The 26552-nt window shown below is 42.9% G+C and overlaps 1 protein-coding gene across 3 annotated transcripts in view; it reads right to left on the bottom strand.

Annotated features, from left to right (window-relative positions):
• Nucleotides 1–4020: 4020 nt before the first annotated feature.
• SHISAL1 (shisa like 1) overlaps nucleotides 4021–26552 on the bottom strand; it is a 115416-nt gene continuing 92884 nt past the window's right edge. For all 3 annotated transcript variants that reach the window (XM_033148299.1, XM_033148300.1, XM_033148302.1), the window contains exon 5: nucleotides 4021–4424. In XM_033148299.1, coding sequence (XP_033004190.1) covers nucleotide 4424 — 1 coding nt within the window. In that variant the 3' untranslated portion in view covers nucleotides 4021–4423. The remainder of the gene's footprint in view (nucleotides 4425–26552) is intronic.

Below are 26552 nucleotides of genomic sequence, written 5' to 3'. Positions count from 1 at the left end.
TTATTATCACTGACCATTGGCAAACTGTTCTATTACAATATGGGTTTTTTTATCAACATATGCAAATATTTTAGGCAATATGAAAATCTCAACCAGTTAGTATCTATCAAATATCAATCTATTCCTTATGGAGGGTCAGAAAACACATTTCATTTACAACGTTCACAAACTAGAAGCATAAAACTGCTCATTAGAAACACACAGTTCCCAAAGGGAAATAAATACAGTGAGTCACACAAACCATTATCTAATACAAATTCCTTCAGAAACACAAGCTTTTTTTACAAAGATCTCTGTGACAATTTCAACATCACACTGAAAGTAGATTTTTTTATTTTTTTATAAAAAAACAAAACAAAACTCCATGTACAGTTTAGGATTAGTTTGGAAGAAATCCAGGTGAATGAATATGTACAGAAAGTAACTTGGTTCAATGTAAATCTGTCAAGGTAAATTATATTTGCTGAAAACACTGCTTAAATCGAAATGTAATATTGCCTGGTGAATGAAATCTTAATTGTTTTCTCTCTTTATAGTCTGATTAGGCTTTATTCTTATATCTGTGTGAACTCATACTATTAATTTTTTTTTTAAATATGCACCCAGGCGATTCCAATTCTGTGACCTGCACAAATTATACAATCTCCTGAATACTTTATATCATTTATTCCATTTCACATACTGGATTATGGTTTTCCTAGACCTGGGATGTGGAAATAACCTTGGCAGAGCCCTGAAGCCCACCACTTCCAACAGTCTTATTCAGCCACTCCTCTGGCTTCTGAGATTTCAGCAGATACAACCTGTGTGTTTTCAAGCCTATCTTCTCAGCCATAAGTGTCCTCGGCCCCGACCACAGTTGCCAATGATGTGGAGTGGGGGCAAGGAAATTCACTACATATATATAGGGAAGCTTTTAATGTTTAATAGACTATTGTATTTTAATATTCTGTTGGAAGCCGCCCAGAGTGGCTGGGGAAACCCAGCCAGATGGACGGGGTATAAATAATAAATTATTGTTATTATCATCATTATAGTGTCTGATCCATGCAGCACAACATGGCTGGAGAGGTAGGAGGCTTGTGAAATTTGGCACAGAGGGACAATCCCAGTTGGAAAATGGTTTTAACCCAGTGTATAGAAGCCTGGAGTGGCATTTTCTGTGTTTTGCTCTCTCAGTGGTTCCATTCTAATGCTGATCCAAATGAAAAGCGGTGACTTGGGAGTTTATTGGAGAAAATTATGTTGCTTAACAAGGATAGTTCGGAGACCCAGTTTAAGTCAGCAGTGCACCTTCACTGTGGTAGCTCATTGCAGCCTTATTAAGAACTGGCTGAACATATCCTAGGATGCGAAAGAGGATGCGGATCTGCATCTAAGGCTACTGTGCTCACGTGGGACCAGTTGCCGGCAACTGCAGCTATACAGCCAGCTACTTGGCTCAGTTTGACGTGTTCCAGGAGAATGGATACAAGAAGACTGCTTTGGAGTGGGCAACACCTAAACCAATTCAAAAAGAGAATATGTTCTAACTGAAATTAAGCCTGAATTCTGAAGAAGCATCAACTGACAAATGGTAACTTTGTGCCCATCAATGCCAGCAGAATTTGCATCCCACAACACTGTATTGTATCCCACCAGAGGCTTGACAGACCCCACGTTTTGGCGTCTGGGTCTACAAATGGGGGGGTCAAGAGGGAATTATCGATAATACATGGCTGAATTTGTCATGTAACTCAGGGCTGCCCTTCTGTATAGCAATGAGATGCTATGTTGTGTTAATACTATGCATGTTGTGACAGATCCATTGAAAGGCTAAGCTGCTGTTGTGGTTATGAAGAATGCAGAACTGCTCCTTCCCTCAGAATCTGAGGGCAAAGAACAGCAGGGTATCTGACCTTCTAACACAACCTTTGCCAACCTGGTGCCCTCTGGGTGTTTTGGACCACAGCTCCCATCAGCTGTGACTTTTGCATGACAAAATCCCCTCTTCTACCCATCAGTTAAAGGTATACATGTTTATTCTCCTCGGCACAGGATTATAGTGGGTAGACAGGATTTCTGATGGGATGAGAAGTGGAAGTGGGTTTGCTCCAAAACCAGAGGTATATCACCTTCACAGCAAAGAAGATAAACAGGATTATCAAGGCAAACCAGGGCACAGAATCCCCCCCCCCCATGTAGATTTTGCTCTTGACTACACAATGTTGCATATCCTAATGCTTAAAATATTCATGCCTTTTTTTGAGAGAGCGTTTTCTATTCTTATCCCACACCTTTCATTAAAGTGCTTCAGATGTGTTGGGGGGGGGGGGAACCCTTTCTAGAAAAGCTCAGAGGCAGTGGTGATTTGAAAGCCTTTGTCAACTCTATCCATCAGAACGCTACATCGACGGCTGTGGAAATAAAACACCCAGCCTGAAAGGCTGTACCAAGGACCTGCAAACTCAGGCCCCCTTAAGAACTGGCTGACTGCGAGGGGAACGTGGCTCATGTCTGAGCTGCTACATGTCTAGGGCAACAGCAGATGTGGTGCCCCTAAGAAAGCTGGAGGAACTGTGCTCTCTTGTTGTATCACATGCTTCCCTAGGAGTCACCCTGTCAAGAGAAAAACAGGCCCCCCATGGCGCTTGGGTTGGACTATAGTTCAGCAACTGACAACATACACTGCATGTATAAGGTTCTGGGTTCAATCCCTGTACTGCAGTGATTGGGCTGAGCTGCTTGAATACTAGGTTGGCAGAAAGGCATTGGAAATGTGGAACAGGCGTAGTGTGGGCCATAGCTATGGGGAAGTGGGAATTAAGGATGGGGACTTGGAGAGGGAGTGGTCTAGGGGAATGGCAGGAGGAGGTGCTTACGAGTGGGAAGAGGCAGAGAGGAACAGTCAACGTGGCCAGGAGCGGCAGAGGTGAGGAATCAGAAACTGACTGGAAATAATCAGCCAAATCTTCGGCTGCTGGCCTCTGGTTTCCAGTTAAAGGCTGTTGGGTAGCTCAGCTGGGTATACTCTTGCACGGAGTTTGATATGCCATACTAGATAGATCACTATTCTGATGAAGCATAAGGCAGTTTTCTAAATATTGTATCCTGGACTAACCAATATTACAAAGATAATGTTTGTGGACTTTTCCATTTGTGTGTGTGCGATCGCTGGTTATGCAACCTCCTCCTTCTGTCCGCTATATTTCTGCAGGGAAACAACCGATATTTCCCTCCCAAATATAAAAGCACAAAGTGAAACGCGTTCCTTTTGAAAAGGCATCTCCAGAGAAGACCTAATAATAATTGAGCAAACATAAAGAGTGTTTTCCTGATGCTGAATTGTCAACTAGCAACAGCGTGTGCTTTGCTGTACGTTAAGTCATGGTGCCTAATGGAGTTTTGTAAGAACGACGTATAAAACTCTGTCATAGCTTCACATTATATCCCCTTCCATTAAACACGCAAGATGCTTCAGAATGCACAATATCTGACCATTGCCACACTCCTTAGCAAGAGCATCTTGGTTGTCCTGGTTTGGAAGGCTGTCATCAAGTTTCTTGAGGGGGAAGTAATTCCTAAGGCCAGTTAAAGGGCAAATAGTACCTTAAAAACAAAGGAATTGGACTATGAACCTCATTTATCAGAGGGCAACTATTTTATTGCTTTAAATTATTACAAGTGGTGCTATTTGTCTTAGATCCTCTCCCCCCCCCCAACCTGGGGTCAAGAAGGAAGAGGTCTTGCCTCCCCCTTAATTCCTTATCTGAACAGGCAATAGAGGCCACTTGGTGTGCTCAGGAACACGACGTTGATGATTGACATCTTGTCATGGAGAAAAATGGTAAGATTACATAATCTAAAATGATTGCTGTCCTTCCTTCTGGCTCCGAAAAAGGGCTCACATGTGTGTGTGTGTGTGTGTGGGGGGGAATAAGAGAAAAATAATTCAAACTGAACTATTATCTACCATATTGTGACAACACTCACTAGAGAACTTTGGGGAAAAGCCGCATTCGTTATTTTGACGCTGAAGAGTCGGCTCAAATACCAATTTAATGGATGGGGGAGGCAAATAAAGCATATCTACCAAAGGTTCATATCTGTAGTCTATGCCTTTTGTCAGCTTGGATTTCGACTAGAGCAACTTGTTTTTCACTTCAATAAGCACCCCCCACAATAGCTTTGTCTCTCCCCAATAAGCAATGTTCTTCACAGGGATTGCTTGCATGCCATTTTCTCACATCCATTTCTCCTTGCCACCCACTTGACACAGTGATGGTTCTCTCCAGGCTCTCCAGTAGACTACACGCCACCTCTTGGTTGGGTCATTTTCTTTCATCATTCACTCAAGATTTCTCCCCCCTTCTGGGACTGAAGCCGCCGCTCTTCTTGGACTGTAATCTTACCTCTCCCATCTTGAGGCACATCAAAATATTTTTCTGGAAAATATAGACATATATAGCAAACACATCATGGCCAGCATAATTTACATCCAATATGCTTAAGAGAAAAAAAAAAAACCAGAACAAAACCCTAAACTCAGATTTTTTTCAAAGCATATTTCAAAATGTATGTTTTCCACGTGCCTAGACACATTAACAAAATGGAATTCTGGAACTACAGTTCCCATTACTGAGTGAATGTCAGTACACCTATTGTGCTCCTTCCTGTGCAAATTGTAGTTGATGTACTGATATGCACTCAGCAATAAAGTTAATTACACCAGAACTCTACTGTTTGTGCAGCTGTACAGGCACAGATCACCACGATCTTAATAAACTTATGCTTGCTGCCTGCTGGGAATGCAAAAATGGCGGGTAGCACATGGATCTTGGATTTTGTTCGGCTTGGTGCATAACAAGATCTGCAAGTCACAACTGTTGTCACCTGAAAGTGACACTTTATGACATTTTGGTAACATTAACAGCTGTTTATATTATCCTCTTTTGTTTAATTATTTCAGCACTTCCCAGTGCTGAAAATCTGAGGACAAATAAATGGTGCTACATCCTCTGAAGGTGCAGCTATATCCATACTTACATGGAAACAAACCACATTAAACTCAGCAGGTATGATTTCTGCATAAATACACAGAGGATTGGGCTGCAGAAGACAGAGCCTTAGCATTTACCTCCCCTGTTCTGCTTGTTCTCACAACACCCCACTCAAGTAAAATGTTTAAGTAGGAATAAACTCAGCCAGGCAAAAGGTGCTATGGATGTAGCAAAACGACAATGACACATTCAGCTTAATTCATATTGCAAAACTAAGTAAATATTTATTGCAAAAAGCAAACACAATAAAAATTGAAAATAAAACATTACAGAGAGACAGCTCTCCCAAAATTCAGATTTAGTCTGAGACAGAACTGAAGCAACTACCCAGTTTGTGTTCTCATACAGTATGCATTGTACATGTTGCTGTGAAATCCCAAGTTCCAGTGACCAGCTTTCAGCACCATACCGTGGACAGCTCCATGGCTCTTCAGGCTTGTCCAGCTGAAGATGACCTCTGACTAGAGATTGTTAAGGGGGAGGAGAGCCACTGTGGTGTGCCAGTTAGGGTTCCAATTGCCACTCGACCACGAATGTCACTGGGCCAGTCACTATCTCTCAACCTAATCTACCTTGCAGGCTTGTAGCAATGATAAAATCAAGGGAATAACTATGTGTCCTGTCTTGTAAACGGCACTCCCCCCCAGCCTTCCAAACAGCTCAGGGGCATAAAGGTTGCCAGCTCCTGTTCTAACATAATGACATTTCAGAAGGTGAGCTAAGGGAGCAAAATAATTGTTTTCTTCGCCTGAAATACAAAACCAGAGGACAAACGTCTGCTGCAGATTGAAAAATATGAAAGTGTAGCAAGATTGAAGGGAAATGAAATGGGAAATGAATACCAGGAGAACTAGTAAATCCAGGAAGCTTATCATTTGTCTGAAGTCATTACAGCTTGGAAAGAAGAGCTGGTGTGTGTGTCCCCCCCCCCCGCGCAATTTCTTAGACAGTCTAGGCTGGCAATGAGTTTAGCATTCTGTTGACAGGGAAGATGTTTTGCTGTAGAAATATAAATGGTTTTATAGGAACTATCAATCACGTCCCCTCAATGTGGGATAAATTATTCAGGTCCCATCAAAATGATTGGCTTTTGGGAGTGAGGATCAGGGAGGGGCACAGCACCCTGAAGAAGCAGGCAGAGTTTACGATGGGGGTGAGAAGACGCCTTGTTTGTCGGATCTACTTTGGTTTTTTTTACTGGAACCGAAAGACCTACCAACCAGAACCAGATGCTCTGACCATAATCTGAACTTCAGAGTTTCTTTTCTTAGTACCAGAGTGAAGCTGAGCCCACAATGCTCTCATACACTCACTGGCTAATCCAAGATGTCTTCAACTGAGCAGCCTAATTTGAGGATGTGCACGTTCTTCTGCTACGGCAATGGTTAACCACAGGGAATTTGAAACCCTGGCCAACCTAAGAAGAGCCAGATTGATCAGAGTAATGACCGGCATCCTGTTCTTGCAGATGCTTATGGGAAGCCCGAAAGCAGGACCCAAACACAGCTGCATTCTCCTCTTTTGAGGTCTTCCAAGGTGTTGGGCATCACTGCCTCTTGTTGGAGCAAATTCCACAGTTTTTACTATGTGATGTGTGCAGAAGTACTTTCTTCTGGGTGTTCCAACATTCAGCTTCATTGGGTGTCCCTGAGTTCTAGCGTTCTCTCTATCCACTTTCTCCACACATGCATAATTTTATACTCATCTAGCATAGCTCCTCATACCCCTCTGACTCACCACAAGTGCAGCTCTGTGACGGTGAAAAAAAGTCAACAAATGGTTTTCTAGATTGGCATTCAAAGCATGTTTCCCTGGCCCTGCTAACCATGAAGAATGGGGTTCTGATCTTGAATATGTTGTGATACGTCCCGCGGGGGCAAGTTGTGAGACTGACCCCCAGGAAGGGACGAAGCCTGCGTGCCCTCCTGGCTACTCGAGTCCAGGGGCACATTAATAATATGAAATTGCTCTCCAGCGTGAAGCACAACACACACAAGCCATTTAGGCTAAAACTACTTTATTGTAGGTAAATTGCAGAATATGTTTCTGCTAGCCAGCTCAGATAGTCAGAGCTGTGCATAAAGCGTCTAGCATCTCTCGAGCCAGAACTGAAAGTAAAAGACAACAGTACAGTACAAAACATCATGTGTGTGGGAAAGCTGGTAGGACCAGTGGCTTTCCCACAGGATGAAAACAGACACAATAGTCATGTGAGCCTCGCTGCTGAGGCATTTGCAGCTCGGCTTGTAATAATATCACAACAGAATATTCACCATATATTCCTGATGTATCATCCCGACAATGGTCCAAACCTAGCTAATGTTAGGCACCAAAGAGTCCTGTTCAAACCAGTGGAACAAATTAGTCACAACTAACGTGGCTCTCATTGGCTTTAATGAGATACACGGTGCAATCCCCAACACGCTTCCTCAAGAGCAAGAACCATTGCATTCTGTAGAGCTTACCAGTGCCTACTAACTATGCTTAGGAATGCAACAATTGTCATGACTAACCTCAGCTGAACTGGAGCCCATATACTTATTCTAAGAGCTTTCTTTAACACTGATTATGCTTGACTCTTCAATAAAACAGATATACACACTGGGAACACAGTGGCCACCATGTTAGCTTGATGGAAGGAACTGGACATTCTGTGTTGCTTTGCCATATTTCACTCATAATGAATCCCACAGCATGTGCGATGTGGTTTAATGTGCCATATTTTCCCTGTATCATTGGCTGCCAGGGACAGGGAGATGCAAAGCACGGTGACATCACACACTGCTTTACTTGGTGTGCACAGCATGAGGATCAGAGAGCAAAGAGACACTCAATATTCAGTTCTGTCCTCAATGGCAAATTCTGCTATTGGGAAATTTTGCAAGCTTGTTGTTCATAATCCTTTTACAGCAATGAATTTTGGTGCAAATAATGGCTTGAACTGCTCCAATGATAGAAATAATGTTGAGTCAGCAAGATGACTGCAGTGACTCCTTCACAACCTTTGGGAGTGCCTGCAGGAAGGTTTCTGAGTATTTCACAAATTGAAGCATGCTAAAAAGCTGATCACTGTAATCAACCTATCATTGGCATTCATTTTTGACCCTTGGTTCAGCCAGAGAGAAAGCAGAGCTTGTTTTGGGCTCAACTACCAAATTATTATGGGCCCATGTTACTTTCTCTGGTGGCCTATGTGCAAATCCAGAAGACCAAGGGAGCACACAACCGCAATTCGAAGTGGGAAAAGGATGCAGCTCAACGTAGAACATCAGCTTTGCATGCAGAAGGGATGAGATTCAATCCCCAGCATCTTCAGATAGGGCTGGGAATATGTCCTGCCTGAATCTCTGGGAGGCTGCTGCCAGCGAGTGTGGACAACCCTCGGCTGGATGGCCCAATGGTTTGACTCTGTATAAACCTGGATTGTATCACATCAATTTACAGGTATTATGTGCTGACAGTCACGAAATTAGAAGACGCCTGCTTCTTGGGAGAAAAGCAATGACAAACCTAGACAGCATCTTAAAAAGCAAAGACATCTCCTTGCCGACAAAGGTCCATATAGTTAAAGCTATGGTTTTCCCAGTAGTAATGTACGGAAGTGAGAGCTGGACCATAAAGAAGGCTGACTGCCGAAGAATTGATGCTTTTGAATTATGGTGCTGGAGGAGACTCTTGAGAGTCCCATGGACTGCAAAAAGATCAAACCTATCCATTCTCAAGGAAATCAGCCCTGAGTGCTCACTGGAAGGACAGATCCTGAAGTTGAGGCTCCAGTACTTTGGCCACCTCATGAGAAGAGAAGACTCCCTAGAGAAGACCCTGATGTTGGGAAAGATGGAGGGCACAAGGAGAAGGGGACGACAGAGGATGAGGTGGTTGGACAGTGTTCTCGAAGCGACTGGCATGAGTTTGGCCAAACTGTGGGAGGCAGTGAAGGATAGGCGTGCCTGGCGTGCTCTGGTCCATGGGGTCACAAAGAGTCGGACACGACTGAACGACTGAACAACAACAACAAATGTGCTGACTTGACTGTATTAACCCACATAAACCTTACACGTTGAAAATGAACATGTCAAAGAGACGTCTAGACTAGAACCCTTGACCCAAATGTCTAGCTTTTATAAGGAGAATTTATAAGGAGGGGCATCCATTGATGTGAACGTGCAGTGGAAGGTGGTGCGGCCCTTATGAGGCATAAGTCTTTGATGTGACAGGATGTCAGCTCTTGATGCAAATAATGTGTTGGCACCGTGTTTAGTAAATAGGGTTTTCTGTCACAGGAGACCTCGGGATGTTATCAAACGAAAACAAATTAAGAACAAATAATTATCCACTGGTCCTGCATAGCAATGAAGATTATTACAGATTTTTCAAAATGTGTTCATCAAAAAGAACCTGTTAAAACAGGTGTCCTTTTAGCATTTTTGGAGTGCTTCTACGCCAGATTTTGAGTTCGCACTGAGAAACCAATTAAACCAGAACAGAGTGTGCTCACAAAATACTAGAGGCTTTAAGAGAGCATGCTGTCAAGCATGGGTGTGCAAAAGGGCCTTCTTTTGGACTCTTAGCTGGTTTGCTCATTAAGGCGGGCAAGTATCAAAACCAGGCTTTAATGTTAGTCAAGGAAAGCTACTGCCAGCTACCCCAGCGGTTTCACTTGACACTGCTTCTATATCAAACCTACAATCCTTCAAATGCGCTCTGTGAAATTGTATACATCGACAGCAAAGTCATTTTCTGAGTGTCTACCCTTATGTAGCCAAACCAGTACCAACCACGCACAAGACAGTAGGAGGCGCCTTGGTGGCTTGCCAGTTCGAAGAAGTACAGTGGTACCTCTAGTTACGAACTTAATTCGTTCCGGAGGTCCGTTCTTAACCTGAAACTGTTCTTAACTAGAGGCATACTTTCGCTAATGGGGCCTCTTGCTGCCGCCGCCGGCACACGGTTTCCATTCTCATCCTGGGGCAAAGTTCTCAATTTGAGGTAACTCTTCCAGATTAGCGAAGTTTGTAACCTGAAGCGTTTGTAACTCGAGGTACCACTGTATAATCCACCCCCCAGTCCCTAAACTGCATGCTCAGTGGGCATGGAAAACTGACTGACTATTGCCGGGGTGTGTGTGTGTGTGTGAAATGGAGTGGCTGGAAAGCTGGAAAGGAGCAAATCCCACTTGTAATAGTCCAGGCATGTCCAACAGGTAGATCATGATCTACTGGTAGATCAATGGACGTCTACAGTAGATCGCTGGTAGATCATTGTCTCCCCCCAAAGAAGCTGAACAACTGTGGCTCCCCTAAAAAAGCTCAACATTTTACCTCCTCCCTGAAAAAACTCAACAACTTTGACCTTAACCCTCCCCCCCCCAAAATGGGCCTTCCTCTTTCCTAAAAAAAGCTCAACAACTTTGACCTGAACCCCGAAAAAGGGGGTAGATCACTGCCATTTTTAAACTCTGAGTAGATCACAGTCTGTTGGGAGTTGGCCACCCCTGTGGACCATCTTCTGTGTTCTTCAACCTTGGGTCCCCAGATGTTGGACTACAACTTCCATTGTCCCCAGCTAGTTTAGCCAATGATCGGGGATGATGGGAGCTGTGGTCCAATAATATCTGAGGACCCAAATTTGAAGAATACTGGCATTTTAAAAAAATCGTATTATTTACAAATGTTTGCTTTTCTAACTCTAAATTTTGGAACAAACTGTCTAACTGCACAATTATCAGATTGGAGAACTGGCCCAAACTGAAGGACTTTGTTTATATAATGGATGCAGAACCTCCATGACTATTTTGGGCTAGCTGTAGATAATCCTGAAAAAAGAGCCACAGAAATTATAATAAAAACAATAAAATAGTAATCAAAACCCTTAGGCCAAACTTATTCCATCAGAATCGTGGCCAAAACATCTCTACTCCTATTCCAAGGTACTGTTCCAACCAGCACAAGCATGACAGTATGCGAGTAGAACTGAAGCCGTCACTGTATATTGTTTGCAGTGATTTAACCAACTTTTGTTGGCTGTGACTGATAACCACCCCTGTGAATGAGGCTGAAGGTAGGAAAAAGCTGAAGCTGGAGAGGAGCAATTATCAATGATATTTACAGCAGCATCAATGTACAGGTGAAACTCGAAAAATTAGAATATCGTGGAAAGGTTCATTTCTTTCAGTAACTCAACTTAAAAGGTGAAACTAATATATGCAATAGACTCATGACATGCAAAGTGAGGTATGTCAAGCCTTTATTTGTTATAATTGTGATGATTATGGCGTACAGCTGATGAGAACCCCAAATTAACAATTTCAACTTTGGGGTTTTCATCAGCTGTACGCCCTAATCATCACAATTACAACTAACAAAGGTTTGACATATCTCGCTTTGCAAATCATGAGTCTATCTCATATATTAAACTCCAGTAGCTAATGAAAACAATTGCTTCCATAAATGGACTTTTCCACGATATTCTAATTTTTCGAGTTTCACCAGTACATGATGCTTCGTAAAATAATTTAAGGGGGAGGGAAAAAAACCCAGACTGCTTGCTGTCTTTAGAATCCAACTTTTCAGCACAAATGAAGGGGAAGAAATGAAAACAATATTTTCAAATGCATATATAAAGCCATTAGTGTTCAGGTCTTTTCTAGATCTTAAGGGGAACACACACACACCTGCCAGCATAGCCAAAGGTTAGTGATGATGGGGCTGGCTGGTCGAGGGGAGCAGCACAACCACCCTCTTCAGAAGCAGAGTCTGCACAAGATGAGGAGGCTGCCTGCCTGTTTCACTTGCATTTACAAATTTAAATTAAGAGCGACCATCAGCTTCTGCTTCACCTTTTCAAATGCAACGTGAAACTGAAATTAACCAATCTAGTCATCTTTGAAGAGCCTTGAATGACTAATGTTTCCCTTTTGAAAATTCTGTTGTTGCAGCTTGCTTTAGAAGATCGCTGGGCCGATTTCCAGATTTGCTATCAAATTAAAACAACCAAACAAAACACGAGGCAACTGCTTTTAAACGGTTGCCAGATTTATTGTAAGCAGAACATCAGATGTTCAGGTGCATCAGAAAATGTGAGGGAGGTGGAGAGACACAGGTCAAAATACACCTGGGGGTTTAAAACGTGTCTTTGAATTCCATGAATTGGGTTCCCCTTCTTTCCATTGCCCTCTGTCTCTCTGTGCTTCTGTCTCTGTCTTGCTCGCTCTCATAAACAGCAGCTTCCACCCACACCCTGTGGATTTTGAATGGGGAGGGTTTAACCCTTTCCCCTGTGCTGTTTTTCTGCTGAAAATTGCCTCCCTCCAGTTGTGTCCCGTCCCCCCCCCCGCTAATAGCAGCTTTGGGAAGGGGAAAAAAACAGCTGCATTGGGTGTTTTCGGTAGGAAAATGGTACAGAGCAAAAGAATTTCACCATTTCTTCCCCGTGCAGCTGCTTTTAGTTTAAATGAAGTGAAGGAGAACTGAGGTGTACCTAGTTACAGGTAGGTAGCTGTGTTGGTCTGCCACAGTCAAAACAAAATATAAAATAAATAAATAAATAAATCCTTCCAGTTGCACCTTAGAGACCAACTAAGTTTGTTCTTGGTATGAGCTTTCGTGTCCATGCACACTTCTTCAGACACTAGGTGTACCCTTGCACCCTTGGCAAGGAACTGTATTAGTGCCTCTGAAGCTGGGAGAGACCATGTGAAAAAGTTTGCTTATTGTCGCCTTTCACATGCCACCAGTGAGTTCCTCCATGGTCATCAGGGTTGGGTCTGCTGGTGAACTGCCTCTCCACTCCTCCTCCGTTGGTCCATCCATCCATCCATCCATCCATCCATCCATCCGCCTTCCTTCCTTCCTTCCTTCCTTCCTTCCTTCCTTCCTTCCTTCCTTCCTTCCTTCCTCCCTCCCTCCCTCCCTCCCTCCCTCCCTCCCTCTACTCCCCACTCCCTTTTCCTCCTCCTCCAATTCTTTCCCACTCTCTCCGTCTTTCTTCCCTCCGAGCTCGCTGGATGCCCAGCTCACACTTCTAATAGTGCTGCTGGCTGACTATTCAGTGTAGTATACGATCAAAAGAATTTTATTTATTTACAAAATATGGATATCTTTTCGAAATGAGAGCAACAACGTCAAATGATACTGAAGACAATCCTAGTTGTGTTTTCCAATGTATTTCTTGGCAATAAAATGTTTGGTTTGGCATGAGCCAATTTCTATTCTGCAAATGTGGCCCAGAGGGAATTTTTTTTGAAAACCACTGCATTGGGCAAATTGGGATGACTGTCCCAGCTGCTGCTGGTGGGGTAGCTTGCTTGCCTTGCTGGCCCATCAAACCAAGCAGCTCTTGTGGGGCTCTCCAAAATGCTCACTCCATCCCCATGGCTTGCTCTGGGGAAGGGGGGGGCTTCCTAAGAGTGAAGCATTCTGGGTGAGGTGCTTGGGGGTCTGTGCTGTTGTTTTGCTGCAGTAGCTAGAAAGTCTTCAAAAAATAGTTGAAAAGTTTTAAGTTTATAAAGTAACCTGAAACATTTTATTTAGAGGATAATTTCTAGGCACAGTGGCAGTGGCAAAGGCGCTCTTCTGGGCCCTCCCCACACAACGAGGTTGGGGGTGGTTGGGTGGCAACTGCCCTCCCAAGGCCAGTGTGTTCTGCTGCTTACCTGAGAGGAGGACTTCCTTCCAAATAAAGTTCAGGATCTGAATATTAGCCTTGCATATTCTGAGTACATGAGATCTTATAAATGCGAAGAGAGAAGCTGTAATTGGTTAACATGCAACTGCCATCGTTTGAGCAATTGAATTTAGGGCTGCAATTGACTGGATAATTACACTTGCATGGGGAAAATAACAGACAGATCATTCTTGTCTACTGACAGGGCTTGTTGTGCCATCATTCCAGAAGAGGACAGAGAAAATACAGAATTTAGTTTTCAGAACGTGTCAGCTTTCGATGAGGGGAAAAAAATGCAAGTTTCAAGGCCTTGTGGTGAAGTTACGACTGAAGACGTATGCTCAACAGCTAGAGACTCGGAAAGGGATGGTGACTGGCAAGGCAAGGCTTCAATGCACTTCCCAAAGACATAGCAAATTCAGAAAGAAATACTTAAAATAGTAACATTTCCAGGGTCAATTATTCAAAAGGAGATTCATACAACTGTGTTTCATTTGTGAAATATACTGCAAGCTACAGTATTCAGGTTCTCTTGACAAAGAACTTCTGTTTCCACAGAACCTTAAATAGAGGCCATGATTTATATAAGCCCCAGTCTGTGTTTTCAGATGGTTATGCTCAGAGTGGATCTTTCTGGTCAGATGTTTTTGTAGGGATGGAAAGGAATCCTTTCATCCAATGTGGGGCTTGAACCCACAATGCTCCCATGTAAGGGGGCTGTTGGTGGTGGGAATGAGAGTCCCGCTAAGTACATCGTAAGATCCATTTCCCTGTGCAAGAAATGCCACACAGCTGATCACAAGCATTGTTTTCTTTTAATCCATACCCCAAATTTCTAGCCCAGTTTTCTACCAGGTATGCAAGATGGCTTACATTTAAAAACAAAACAGTATACAATACTATAGAAAACATCAATTAGAACACAAATCATGGTCAAAGAAGTAAAAACAAAATACAGGCAACTCCCCATTTAGGTGTGTTCAATGCATGCGCGCATCGCCACAAACCCAGAAGTGGCATGAAAAGGAGCAAAAATGGCCCTAAAGGAGCGTGAAAACAGCAAAAATGGTGCAAAAAACAATCCCGGGAGCCTATGGAGCCTTTGAGGCCTGTGGAGTGTTTGGAGGGAGCGATTGTGGTGGAGTTTGGTGAATTCTGGGGTTTTTTTTTAAAGGGCTTTTCAAGGGTTTCCAGAGGTTCAGAGGGTGTTTTCCAGCTTTTCCAATGGTGTTCCCAATGTACACAATTTCACTCAAATGCGCAGTGCCTCAGAATGTATCCCCTGCGTAAATGGGGAATTGCCTGTAAAAATAAATAAAACGACGGAAGCAGCACAGACTCATATTGAAAGCAATGTTCTTAACAAGCCACCTTCATAAATGTATCCTTTGTGAAACAAAATCTCCTCTTTTGCCCCATCCTCTAGCAATGGAGCCAGGTAGGCCTCTCTTGAGAAGAACAACTTTTTTTGATATATATATATATATATATATATATATATATATATATATATATATATATATATATACACATATATACATATATATATATATATATATATACATATACACACACACACACACACACACACACACACACACACATATATATATATATATATATATATATATATATATATATATATATATATATATATATATATATACACACACACACACACACACACACACACACACACACACCGGTATTTGCAATTGCTATCACTTAGCTAACAGTGCCATGTCACTGCTCAAGTAAGTCAGCTGAGTTCAGTGAGGTTTACTTCAGGGAAAGTGGTACAGGATTGATAGTCCCTATCAGTTGGACAGAATGCAAGGGGGAGGTTGGGATGCTTTTGGAGATAGGCAATTTCTTTTGCTGGTGGTATCACTGCAGGAAGGAACCCTAAAGTACAGGAAGGTAATGTGCCTGTGGCTGCAATATGGTCTGTGGAAACCAGGAGAACTCTTTATGTTCAAAGTGCATTGGATTATTGCCCACTTTCTAGTGCTTTTGGTATCCTAAAGGGGCAGCATAATTATATTATCATGCATGTGAATTATTATTCCCATTTCACAGATGGGGACCTGGGAGCCAAAACAATGGTTTGTCCAAAGTCAACTCTGGATTGAGATGAGATTTGAAAAAACCCATCTTTCATAGGTTCAAGGTCAACATTCCATTCAGTAGCCTCACAAGATTAATGTAGAATCATCTGTAGGTCTTTCCATTTCATGGTTGCTTCTGTATATTTCCATAGTGCTTTTGAATGAGAAAGAAAGCAGAATAAGCAATATATTTTGCACCAATTTTTCTGACACTTGCTATTAGACAGTGATTGCAAAACAGGTTTCTATTCCCATCTCCTTCAATATAACCTGGAAATCTGATCCATATGTCTTCCTTCCTTTCTTTCTTTCTTTCTTTCTTTCTTTCTTTCTTTCTTTCTTTCACAAAAATCATTTTTAATTAAGCCATCCAGAGTGCTTTGGGGTAATGTCACCAATGCAAATGAACACAGCAGACTGAGAGTAAAACTAAATTAAACTGTCACCTCAGAAGATGGGAACCAATTTGTAATCATAATCAGAGAAGTGATTAGCCTCAGGTTAATAATAGGATTTCTGCAAAACTATAAACCTCTTGGTGTGCTCTTCAGTCTCTGTTGTGAACACCCAAATCCAAGTTGCCAGAATTATGTATGATTGACACAAGCTGAGATCAGGACTGATGACTGCGATTAAAAAAAAAAAAGGAATAATCATGTATCCAGGCAAAGGGGCTACTGGCTTGGAGCTCTAGAGCAGGGGTGGCCAACTCCCAAGAGACTGCGATCTACTCAGAGTTTTAAAATGGCAGTGATCTACCCCCCCTTTTTCGGGGTTCAGGTCAAAGTTGTTGAGCTTTTTTGGGAAAGAGGAAGGTTAGTATATGTATATTTGCCTAAAGTACTTTTCTGAGTTTTCTGGAACTAGCCTGAAAGCAAAAAATGGGCTATAGGTTTTGTTGTGGTAGACCGGGGGGGGGGCAACTCCCGAGAGACTGTGATCTACTCACAGAGTTAAAAACTGGCAGTGATCTACCCCCTTTTTTGGGGTTCAGGTCAAAGTTGTTGAGCATTTTTTAGGAAGGAATGCCCTGTTTGGGGGGGTTCACGTAAAAGTTGTTGAGCTTCTTTAGGGAAGAGAAAAGCGATGTTGAGCTTTTTTTAGGGGATCCAAAGTTTTTAGCTTCTTTGGAGGAAGCCACTAATCTACTGGTGATCTACCACAGACATCCAGTGATCTACCGGTAGATCATGATCTACCTGTTGGACATGCCTGCTCTAGAGCAAGCACTCTTTCAGGATATTTTGACTGGCTATATATTGCTTATGTATTTAATGGAGACAATACTGCTTTCTTCCTATGTATCACCTTGCAAAACCTACCATGCTGTCTCCTTTTAAGTCAAATCTTCAGGACTTCTAAGCTCTGTACTTTCAAGTTTGCTGGCCGGCAGCTCACTGAAGCCTCCAGCTTGAGATATATGCTGTTTCCAGACCTGTTACCCAAGATCCTGTTAAACTGGAGATGGCAGGGATTAGACCCGAGATCTTTTGCACGCAAAGAATGTTCTCTCCCACTTCAGCAATGGACCCTGCCGGGCAAGATTCGGATTAGGCGCCTTCTGTAAGAGGAACTGAGGCAGGTGACATGGCCAACTCAGAGAGTCTGCCTACCAGATTCTCCTTAAGTCCTGCCCTCCAAGGGATAAAAGTTTGTTAGAGGCCAGGAAGGGTGAGCTGGTGGTGGGTCCCAGTTGGACTCTTCCCTCCCCCACCACATTTTTTTTCACCCCAAACTGAAGTATGAAAGAACTTTATTATGGTCGACGACCAGCACACACGCATACAAAAAAGACACATATAGAATCAATAATAAATGCAATTTAAAATTGATCTGAGATTTGATCTAAAAGGGGTTGGCCGTATTAAAATTAAAGTACATTAAAATTAATAATTATTGCTTTAAAAGAATAAATTTAGAAATTAATTAAAAAACCAACAATTCAGATTATTATAATACTTAAATCAAAAGAAGGATCAGGAGCCACCTAATTGTGCGGACCGAAGCTTAATAGCGACAGCACAGAACTTTGCCACCGCAGCTGTGACCTTAGGGTTGGCATCTCAGAGGAGCCAATGAGCGTAGTGTTCTTCGGGACTCACATAATAGCAAAGTGAATAAAATGCTGCTAATGTATCGATGCTGCAGTGTCTTCTCCCAACTGGGATCAAGAGTCGTAAACTTCCATAAATCCCTGGTGGAAAAATGACCCTGCCATTTTCCCGCCGGGAATGGAGTTGAACCCCCAAGGTCCCAGGTTGTAAGTGAAATGGTAACTTAAGAAGAAGAAGAAGAGTTTGGATTTGATATCCCGCTTTCTCACTACCCGAAGGAGTCTCAAAGCGGCTCACATTCTCCTTCCCCTTCCTCCCCCCACAACAAACACTCTGTGAGGTGAGTGGGGCTGAGAGACCTCAGAGAAGTGTGAGTAGCCCAAGGTCACCCAGCAGCTGCATGTGGAGGAGCGGAGACACGAACCCGGTTCCCCAGATTACGAGTCTACCGCTCTTAACCACTACACCACACTGGCTCTCTTAAGAAGAGGAACCGTGTGCCGCTGCCCTGCCAGGCACCCAAGGAAAGCTTTTTCCCCTGGGGAAGCAAGGACTGGGCACTCCCAAGAATTCCCTGGAACTTCTGCCTTCAGAAGTTTCAGTGTTTGATTGGGCTACTCAATGAGGGGTCCCATTCACTTTTTGAGTGAGCAGCCTTCTGCCTTCCCATCCTTAATTCGGATTCACCTGAGCCTTTGCACGTGCACGGACTCCACTGAAAAACATTTTGTCTGAGCTGATATTCAAAGAGATTGTATTCCTGCCCGAGGTGTTAGGTAGGCTCATTCTGGCACGCAAGAAGTTGTGTGTTTGTGCCTCTTATGGCCACAATGAAGTTCTTACTGCATGGGTCATACTCTGATCACATGCATGGTGGCTCTTGTGAATATTGATGGCAAAGAACTTAAACCAGGCATAGGCAAACTCGGCCCTCCAGCTGTTTTGGGACTACAACTCCCATCGTCCCTAGCTAACTGGACCAGTGGTCAGGGATGATGGGAATTGTAGTCCCAAAAAAGCTAGAGGGCCAAGTTTGGCCATGCCTGACTTAAACCAAAACCAAATGTACATTGATAGCATTTTTAAATAAAAAGAAGAGGAAACAATTCACAGGGCCACAAATGACCAAAAGAAGTGATGATATTCATAGCATGAATCCGCCCCCCCCCCCCCAATATGCACATGAAGAGAGACATAGACTGTAGCCCAATTTATGGGTATTCTGGGAACAACAGGTTGAAAGGAGTAAGGTGGCATTTGATAATCTTTTAATGTTTTATCTTTTCTAACTCAACACTTTTATAAGATTAATGAGCCATCTTAGCAGAAGGAGCTGTTGCTGTTCTTCTCCATGGAGCAAACGAACACAAAGTGACAAAACAAAAAAAAGAACCTTTCAAATTTATTTATGTGCAATGTAAATGGGTAAAATGAGCATATGGGCATTACAGAATTCTCTCTATTTTTATCGGTGTGGGGCCAGATTGTTTGCCTCCCCAGCTCCTCCCTAACAAAAAGTAAAATGTGTGAAAGACTTCTTGAAATAGCAGACTTTGTGAACTGGCCAGCTTCCTCCTCCTCCTCCATCGAAGAGGAATCTGCCAGTACACACATATGCTGGGCATTTAGCAGCCTCTCGCCCCCATTTGCATAACCTAATTTGCTGTGTCAGCATTTGCTTTATCTGGGGAAAGCAGAGCAAACAAGGCCCTGTAAATAGAAAGCTGTACTCAGTCAGGACCCCTTCACGCATCCTTTTTATGGCACATTCTTAATGATTTTGTGCTCATTGTGCTCTCCAGGGCAGTCTCCCTCGATCCTGGTTTCAGTACTTTTGCAATTGCAAAAGTTAAAGGGGTAGTCGCTAGGGCTGGCCGATATCTGATTTTCAGCATCACGATATATCACCAGCTAAGTATCACGATATCACATCACGGTGTATATCTATGGCGGCAGAGGGCCTTGCGGCACTGGAGGGCCTTAAAATGTAAGGAAGTAGTAGATTTAATAAAAAAAAAATAAACTTCCATATAATACATTTAATATATTTTCAACTAATTTAAGAGTAGTTTAAGTGACTTACTAGTCAAGTTGCGTCTGCTTCTCCTCTCAAGAGGTCCAAATGGAATCTGTGCATGCACAAGCCCCACGGTGTTCAACTAAACCTACTTCTACTTTCCTAGGAGTAAACCTCACTGAATTCATCAGTAGGGCTTGCTTGTGGGTAGATACACATTTGCTTGCACTACTTACCGAAAAACATCCTCCCCATCATTCTCACATAGTACTCAAACTCCCATTTCAGCCACAAGGCAGCCAGCTAAATCTTCTCTCCTCTATCCCCCCCCCAGAAGCCCCCCAAGCCCTCATCCCACCAAACTCTCCCTTTTTATCAAAGGGAAGGAGGGAGGGCAAGCAAGCAAAAAGGTAGTCTCCTTTAAATCATTTTTTAAAAAACCTTTGTGATATGCAGGAAAGCTATTTAGGGGGAACCAACAACATAAGGTTGGCGCTGTGGGTTAAACCACAGAGCCTAGGGCTTGCCGATCAGAAGGTGGGCGGTTCGAATCCCCGCGACGGGGGTGAGCTCCCGTTGCTCGGTCCCAGCTCCTGCCCACCTAGCAGTTGAAAGCACATCAAAGTGCAAGTAGATAAATAGGTACTGCTCCGGCGAGAAGGCAAATGGCGTTTCCGTGAGCTGCTCTGGTTCGCCAGAAGTGGCTTAGTCATGCTGGCCACATGACCCGGAAGCTGTCTGCAGACAAACATCTGCTCCCTCGGCCTGAAAGCAAGATGAGCGCTGCAACCCTAGAGTTGTCTGTGACTGGATCCAACGGTCAGGGGTCCCTTTACCTAACAACATAAATACCACCAGAAAACAAAAACTTTCCCCCCTCTTTTTTCACCAGCTGGGTGAGGAAAGAAAGAGAAGTTTAGAAGAGCTTTCCAGTTCTTTGTTTACTTCTTTCTTCACTTTGCCACTGGATCTTGATTGTCTAGCCATGGGGGGTGCCTCCTGGATTGTTAGGATCTGCATAATTAGATGATGATGAAGCTGAAAGAGTTTGCTGGTTTGTGGGGGGGGGGCTTATCACCATTTCTTATTGGTTAGGAGGGTGAAGGGAGAGAGCAAGCAAAGCTGGAGACACTGTGCCTGCAAATTATCTGCAAAGTACCTGTAAAGTACCGGTATTTTGAACTACCCCCAGGGAAGCGATTAAGTCTTCACCTCCTTTTGGTATATTGCCTTGGTGAAACACTTATCACGATGTTATTTCAATACTGGTATTCAATGGTATGGCTATTTATTTCACATCCCTAGTAGTCCCGCTGCTTCATTTTCTGTCCCTAACTTCCTGCTGAAACCGCACAACTTTTATACCACAAATGTTCTGGTTTAATTTATGTCCTTCTTTTGCTCTACCATAGCCCCCCCAGGACTGCAATAACACAGTAGCATTGGGGATTCATCACAGAAAAGTATACCAAAATAAATCTACCACCAATGGCCCGTTATTTTGTTAATAAAATGTGGCAGTAAACATCTACAATGAAACACCTGTTGGAGGTGCCTGTAGACTTTTCAATTAAAATGCTAGCCAAGTAGAGTGTCCCTTGGTCTGGTGCCTTACTGCCCCAAATGGGTACATTTCTAGCTTAATTCTCTTCAATAAATAATCTCCCCTTAGATTTCAACAGCTGGTAAGGTTTGTTGAGCTCATGATCTTGCCGACGAACCGAGAAACCAGCATGGAGCAGAGCAAATGAGCTGCCTCTTATCCAGTCATGGATCCCACACGGGTGCCAAGTGGGACGGCGTTTTGTGTATATTGTGGATGCATATCTAACAGAATCTCGATTCAGATCACACAACACTCAGATGGTTTCCAGACTAAAGAGAAAGAAATTCTGTAATTAGTGAGTGAATTTACTTGCTGCTAGAATCATGGTGCTGCATCAAAGTCAAAGTTGTGGTTGCTGAACTTAATTAGCCATCCCTCTTCTTCCATAAAACTCACGTCTGCTAGAGAGCAGCCAAGAATGCATGACGGATCCCAGACACCTCTGGCTGTAATAATATTTTGACTATACATAGACATCTTTTCTGCAAACAAATAACTAAAGTGGGCTGCCACAACCAAAAAGCTTCAACAATTCCGAACACCTTTGCTTTTCCATATATTGCTTTGGGAGAGGAAAAGTAAGAAAAGCTTGTCAATGCCTTTAAAGCAACTATTTCATAGATGGAATGGAAGACTAACCAGGTGTTTCCATAACTGAGACTTAAAGTGGCTCTTGCTTCAATTGAGTTGTAATGTGAATATGGAATCCACATCATCAGAGAATCATTCCTGTTACAAATGCCTCCCTTCCACATTTACAGCAATCAGATATTAAAATAAATAGGACAAGGGAGACTCAAAGGTGCTTTCATGTGTGAAAATGCTGTTAAGACTTTCAAGTCTCTGGCCTGACACAAGAAAGAAACGAGGCTGTGCAAATTAAGTCGCAACAGCATGCATGTAGGAAATTATTTTACTAGAATGATTCCAACATTTTCTGACCTAATCTGACATTTGGGCGACTGATTACATTCATCAGGGCCATCAGCTAAGCAGAGTCATTATGTAACAAATTGCCCTATTCACCTGACATGAGCTACCAATGAGATGGAGGGGGAGATTATGTGCTGTTCGCCTGATTAATCTGGCAAGTCCTACATTATGGGGTGTGTGTGTGTGTGACTGAAGCTCAGCCAACACCACACCCATAGGTTTTCCACATGCTAGCCAGGGTGGAAGGTGGAGGCAGGAAAGAAATGATCGTATACCACATCAGCTCCCAAACTGGTGCAGCAGAGGCCCAGATCAGGCCCAGTGCTGTCACCTGCCCTCTTTGGAGGGCATCCTCTGACTCCTGCTGGTGGGGATGACACCAATGGTAGCTTCCACCCACCTGCCCTTTTGGTGGGTACATGGGGTGCTCCTCATCATTGGGCTTCCCTGATGGTGGAGCTACCCTGATGGCAGAGTCTGGTGGAGACTGGCAGTGCTGGGTGGAAGACCTGCTCCACCCAATGCCACCCACTCCAGTGGACTGGAGCTTTGGATTGCTCTGCCCATCACATAGGTGGCACACACTCTGAGAAAGGGATGGAAAAGGGCCGCCTCTGACTCATTTTCTGTGGATGTGCCAGCCTGGTGGTGGTGGGACACAGCATGGCCACCTGCTCTTGAAATGGAAAATTTCAGCTCTCACATTATGCTGACAGCATGGGAGCTGCTTCTTGCCATACTTTTGGAATAACCTGGACTGGCCCAAGAGGTGTTGCTGCCTGGGGCAAAGGACAAAATGGCGCCCCCTCCTATTCCATGCACAAAAGTTGACTGGACCGGCAGTTGACTCTTACTTCAGCACCGGACAGCACCCTTCGTTGCCTTTGAGGGCAGTTGGCATCTTGGGAGGTGAAGAGTAGGTCATGTGGTTCACACAGCCTGGTCTGCCAAGACCCATTTTCTCATGGATTGAATCTGCTGTGGGGAAGAGGCAAACCTCTCACATCATCTGGGGCTTTCCGTGTCACCCCGGCACTGCAGGGCCCCCTACACTGCAGATATCTTATAAGAACAGTCTCTTAAGTGGGATCTCAAAAGCCTTTTGTGCCACGGCAAGGAAGCCGGCAGCTCAAAGGAAAATAAAATCCCATTACGGTACTCATGGCGATTTAGCATGCTTTTACAATTCCAGCAATGATTTCGAGGAAATCTGTATGTTCTTTTAATCCGAGTATGGAAAGAACTGCTGCAGTGCCGTGCCCTGAAAATTTTAGTCAGTGATGAATGAGCTGTTTTTAATATTTGCACGGAGAAGGTTTTATTGCTGCTGAGACTAACCAGAGCAGATCTATAATCAGAGACTATGTAAAGTAGTAAGACTGAAAAAAACTAAAAGCACTGACCTTTGAAATGGCTTAGCATGGAGAATGATTTGTTTATACAATAAGTTGGGTCATGGGTTTGTGACATGGCATGGTCCGGGTTCCCCAGAATATTTTGCATTCAGTGCCTGCCACTTGTTAAGTATGAATTCAGTTCTTTCCCCAAATCAGACTACAGTATAAGCTGACAAGTATAATACAGAAGTACTGGTTTTTCAACTTAGAAGTAGCATCTCCTCTTGAAATAATTTGTCGCAAAACAAACTATACCAGACTTTAGCTTAGCAAGGCTGCATATGAGCCTATGAGCCTCTGGAGAGGAGCTCACAGCTGCTTTCCTCTTCCCTGGTCCTTTGGTTCAGGAGCAATGCAGGAAATGCCATTATTGTCTTTAACTAGGGTCAAAATCCAGCCCAGCACTTTGCAGTCGTGTTGGTTTCAATGGGAAAATGAACCATGCGTTTAAATATCTGCCACTGAAATAATTTTAAGTAAAAAGTGCCTAACCATGGCTCAATGATGCCTTGCTACATGTTCAAGGGGGAAAAAGGAAACTCTAGCTTCTGTGAGACATTTTTACTCTACTAAAGTCAACGAGACCCTGAGCATTGGCATCAATGGGGTGAACAGAAACTCTGTGCCTGATTTTTTTTTTTAAAGGTTACTGAAACTTGCCATGTCTAACAGCACAAATTTTAACAGTGTCTTCTCAGAAGGGAGTCCTAATGAATTCAATGGGGCTTTTTTCCTGGTAAGTGGGATTAGGACTGCAGCATCACTAGGAGGGGAGAAACAAGAGGATCACATGAAGGCAATGTCAATCCTTTGAACTGCCAGAGATTTTTAGAGGGAAAAGGGAAGAGCTGGGAGAGGAAACATGGGGCAAGCCAGGTTTTTTGGGGGTGGGGTGGGGTGTTGTCACATCACAGTTGTGATTACAACTGTTTCAACTGTGTGGGATACACTCACCTGATCCTAACATAGGATCCCCGTTTAATGCTTCAGAAGGCAAATAAGAACAAAAACAGAAAAAATGATGGTTAACAATGTAACAGCATGCATTTCTACTTACACAAATGTTCTCTTAAAGACTAATAAGAAAACATCACGCTTGAGAGAAAGGTTTGAAAACAACCTCCCCTCCCTGCCGCCCTGCACTCTCAACTACCAAGATGGGAAATAATTGAGCGCCTATTCTGCATTGACTTGGCATGGAGCAAGGAAGGGGGAGGGGCGCTTTTCTGTGGCTGCAGTCCCTCATGGGCAAACTTTTGGAGGTCGATGCAGCGATGAGCAAGGCCAGAGGCAAAGCCTGGGTTGGTCAAGGGCAAAAGTCACCTCTCTGCCCTGTATTATGGGGACAAAAACAAACCCCTGTGTTGCAATGCAGAATAATCTGCTCAAATACAGCCGCAACACGTGGCTAGTAAATGTAGTAAATGTATTATTGTATTAGTGTATTAAATGTATTAGTGGTTAGAATGTCACCCAAAATTTACAAGTCATCAGGCAGGATGTCCGGATTGAATCAACTGTTTTGATTTTTTTTTTAAAAAAATTATTGCATGGTTTTAATTAACAAAACAAGATTACACAATAAGATTACAAACTTCCAGCCATTGATCAAATCATTTTCAAAAACAAAAATAAATGCGATTACATACAAACGTATTCGGTTGTTTGTGTTTTGATTTCACTATTTTGCATACAATACAATCATTACAATAAATAAGTAAACAAAAAATAACAAAGGAAAATAATAATGATAATGATAATGATATTGACTATATTCTATTTGTTCTTCTCCCACTTTACTTCTGCTTCCTCCACACTGACTTCCTGTCAACTCCCTTTGCATCAACTTATGTTAACTTGAATGTTTACAACACAATAGAATATCTTATACCTACTATCCAGTACATTCTAGGAAAAGTTATACCTTCACTTTCTTTTCCCCTACTTATTCCTGTTACCTTTATTCCTCAAAAGCTGGCATGGAGACAAAGCTTTTGTTGTGTTTTAACACATATCTCTTGTAGACACCCCATTTTCCAATGAATTTTTGCTTTGAATTTCCTCTTATATTATTTGTAAGAAAAGCCATTTCGGCGAATTCCTGTATTTTACATTGCCAATCTAAGATTTTGGCACATTCTTGTCTTTCCATCCTTTTGCCATACTATTCGAGCCGCTGCCAGTGCATATAAGAAGACTTCTCTTATTTTATTTGGTATTTCTTTATCAACCATACTCAATAGAAACATCTCAGGTTTTGAAGGTGAATCTTCGTCAGCTGATGATGAAATTAAATATATTGCATACAATGAATGACAAAATAAATAATACTGAGCAACCTGCATGCAAATAATGAATAAATAATGAATAATTGTCGGAATACGTTTCACGGATCCGCCATGGATTCATAATTAATGGTATTTATGGGTTTTTCAAGGTCTACTTTTGGTATAATTGCGCGCAAAAGTGAAAGTGAAAGCATGAAGAATAGTGTGATTCACTTACAAGATTATCCGCCTTTATTTTGTAGATCCGGTCATGTTCAAAGTTGTTAATGAGCGTGTTAAACTTGCTTCCCGCCCTTTTGGAGGGCAGCAACAGTGATTTTATTGGTTAAAGTACTAATGATGATGTCACGTTTGTTCCCTAATAAACGGCAGAGGCACCCCGCTTAGGCAGGAGGAGTAGCACGAGACCGCACGTTCTTCTTATGTTCTTTTAGTTGGGTTTTAGT

Source organism: Lacerta agilis, chromosome 5 (assembly GCF_009819535.1).
Source record: "Lacerta agilis isolate rLacAgi1 chromosome 5, rLacAgi1.pri, whole genome shotgun sequence".
NCBI classification, from domain to species: Eukaryota; Metazoa; Chordata; class Lepidosauria; order Squamata; family Lacertidae; genus Lacerta; species Lacerta agilis.
This window is presented reverse-complemented; position numbering and strand designations above follow the sequence as displayed.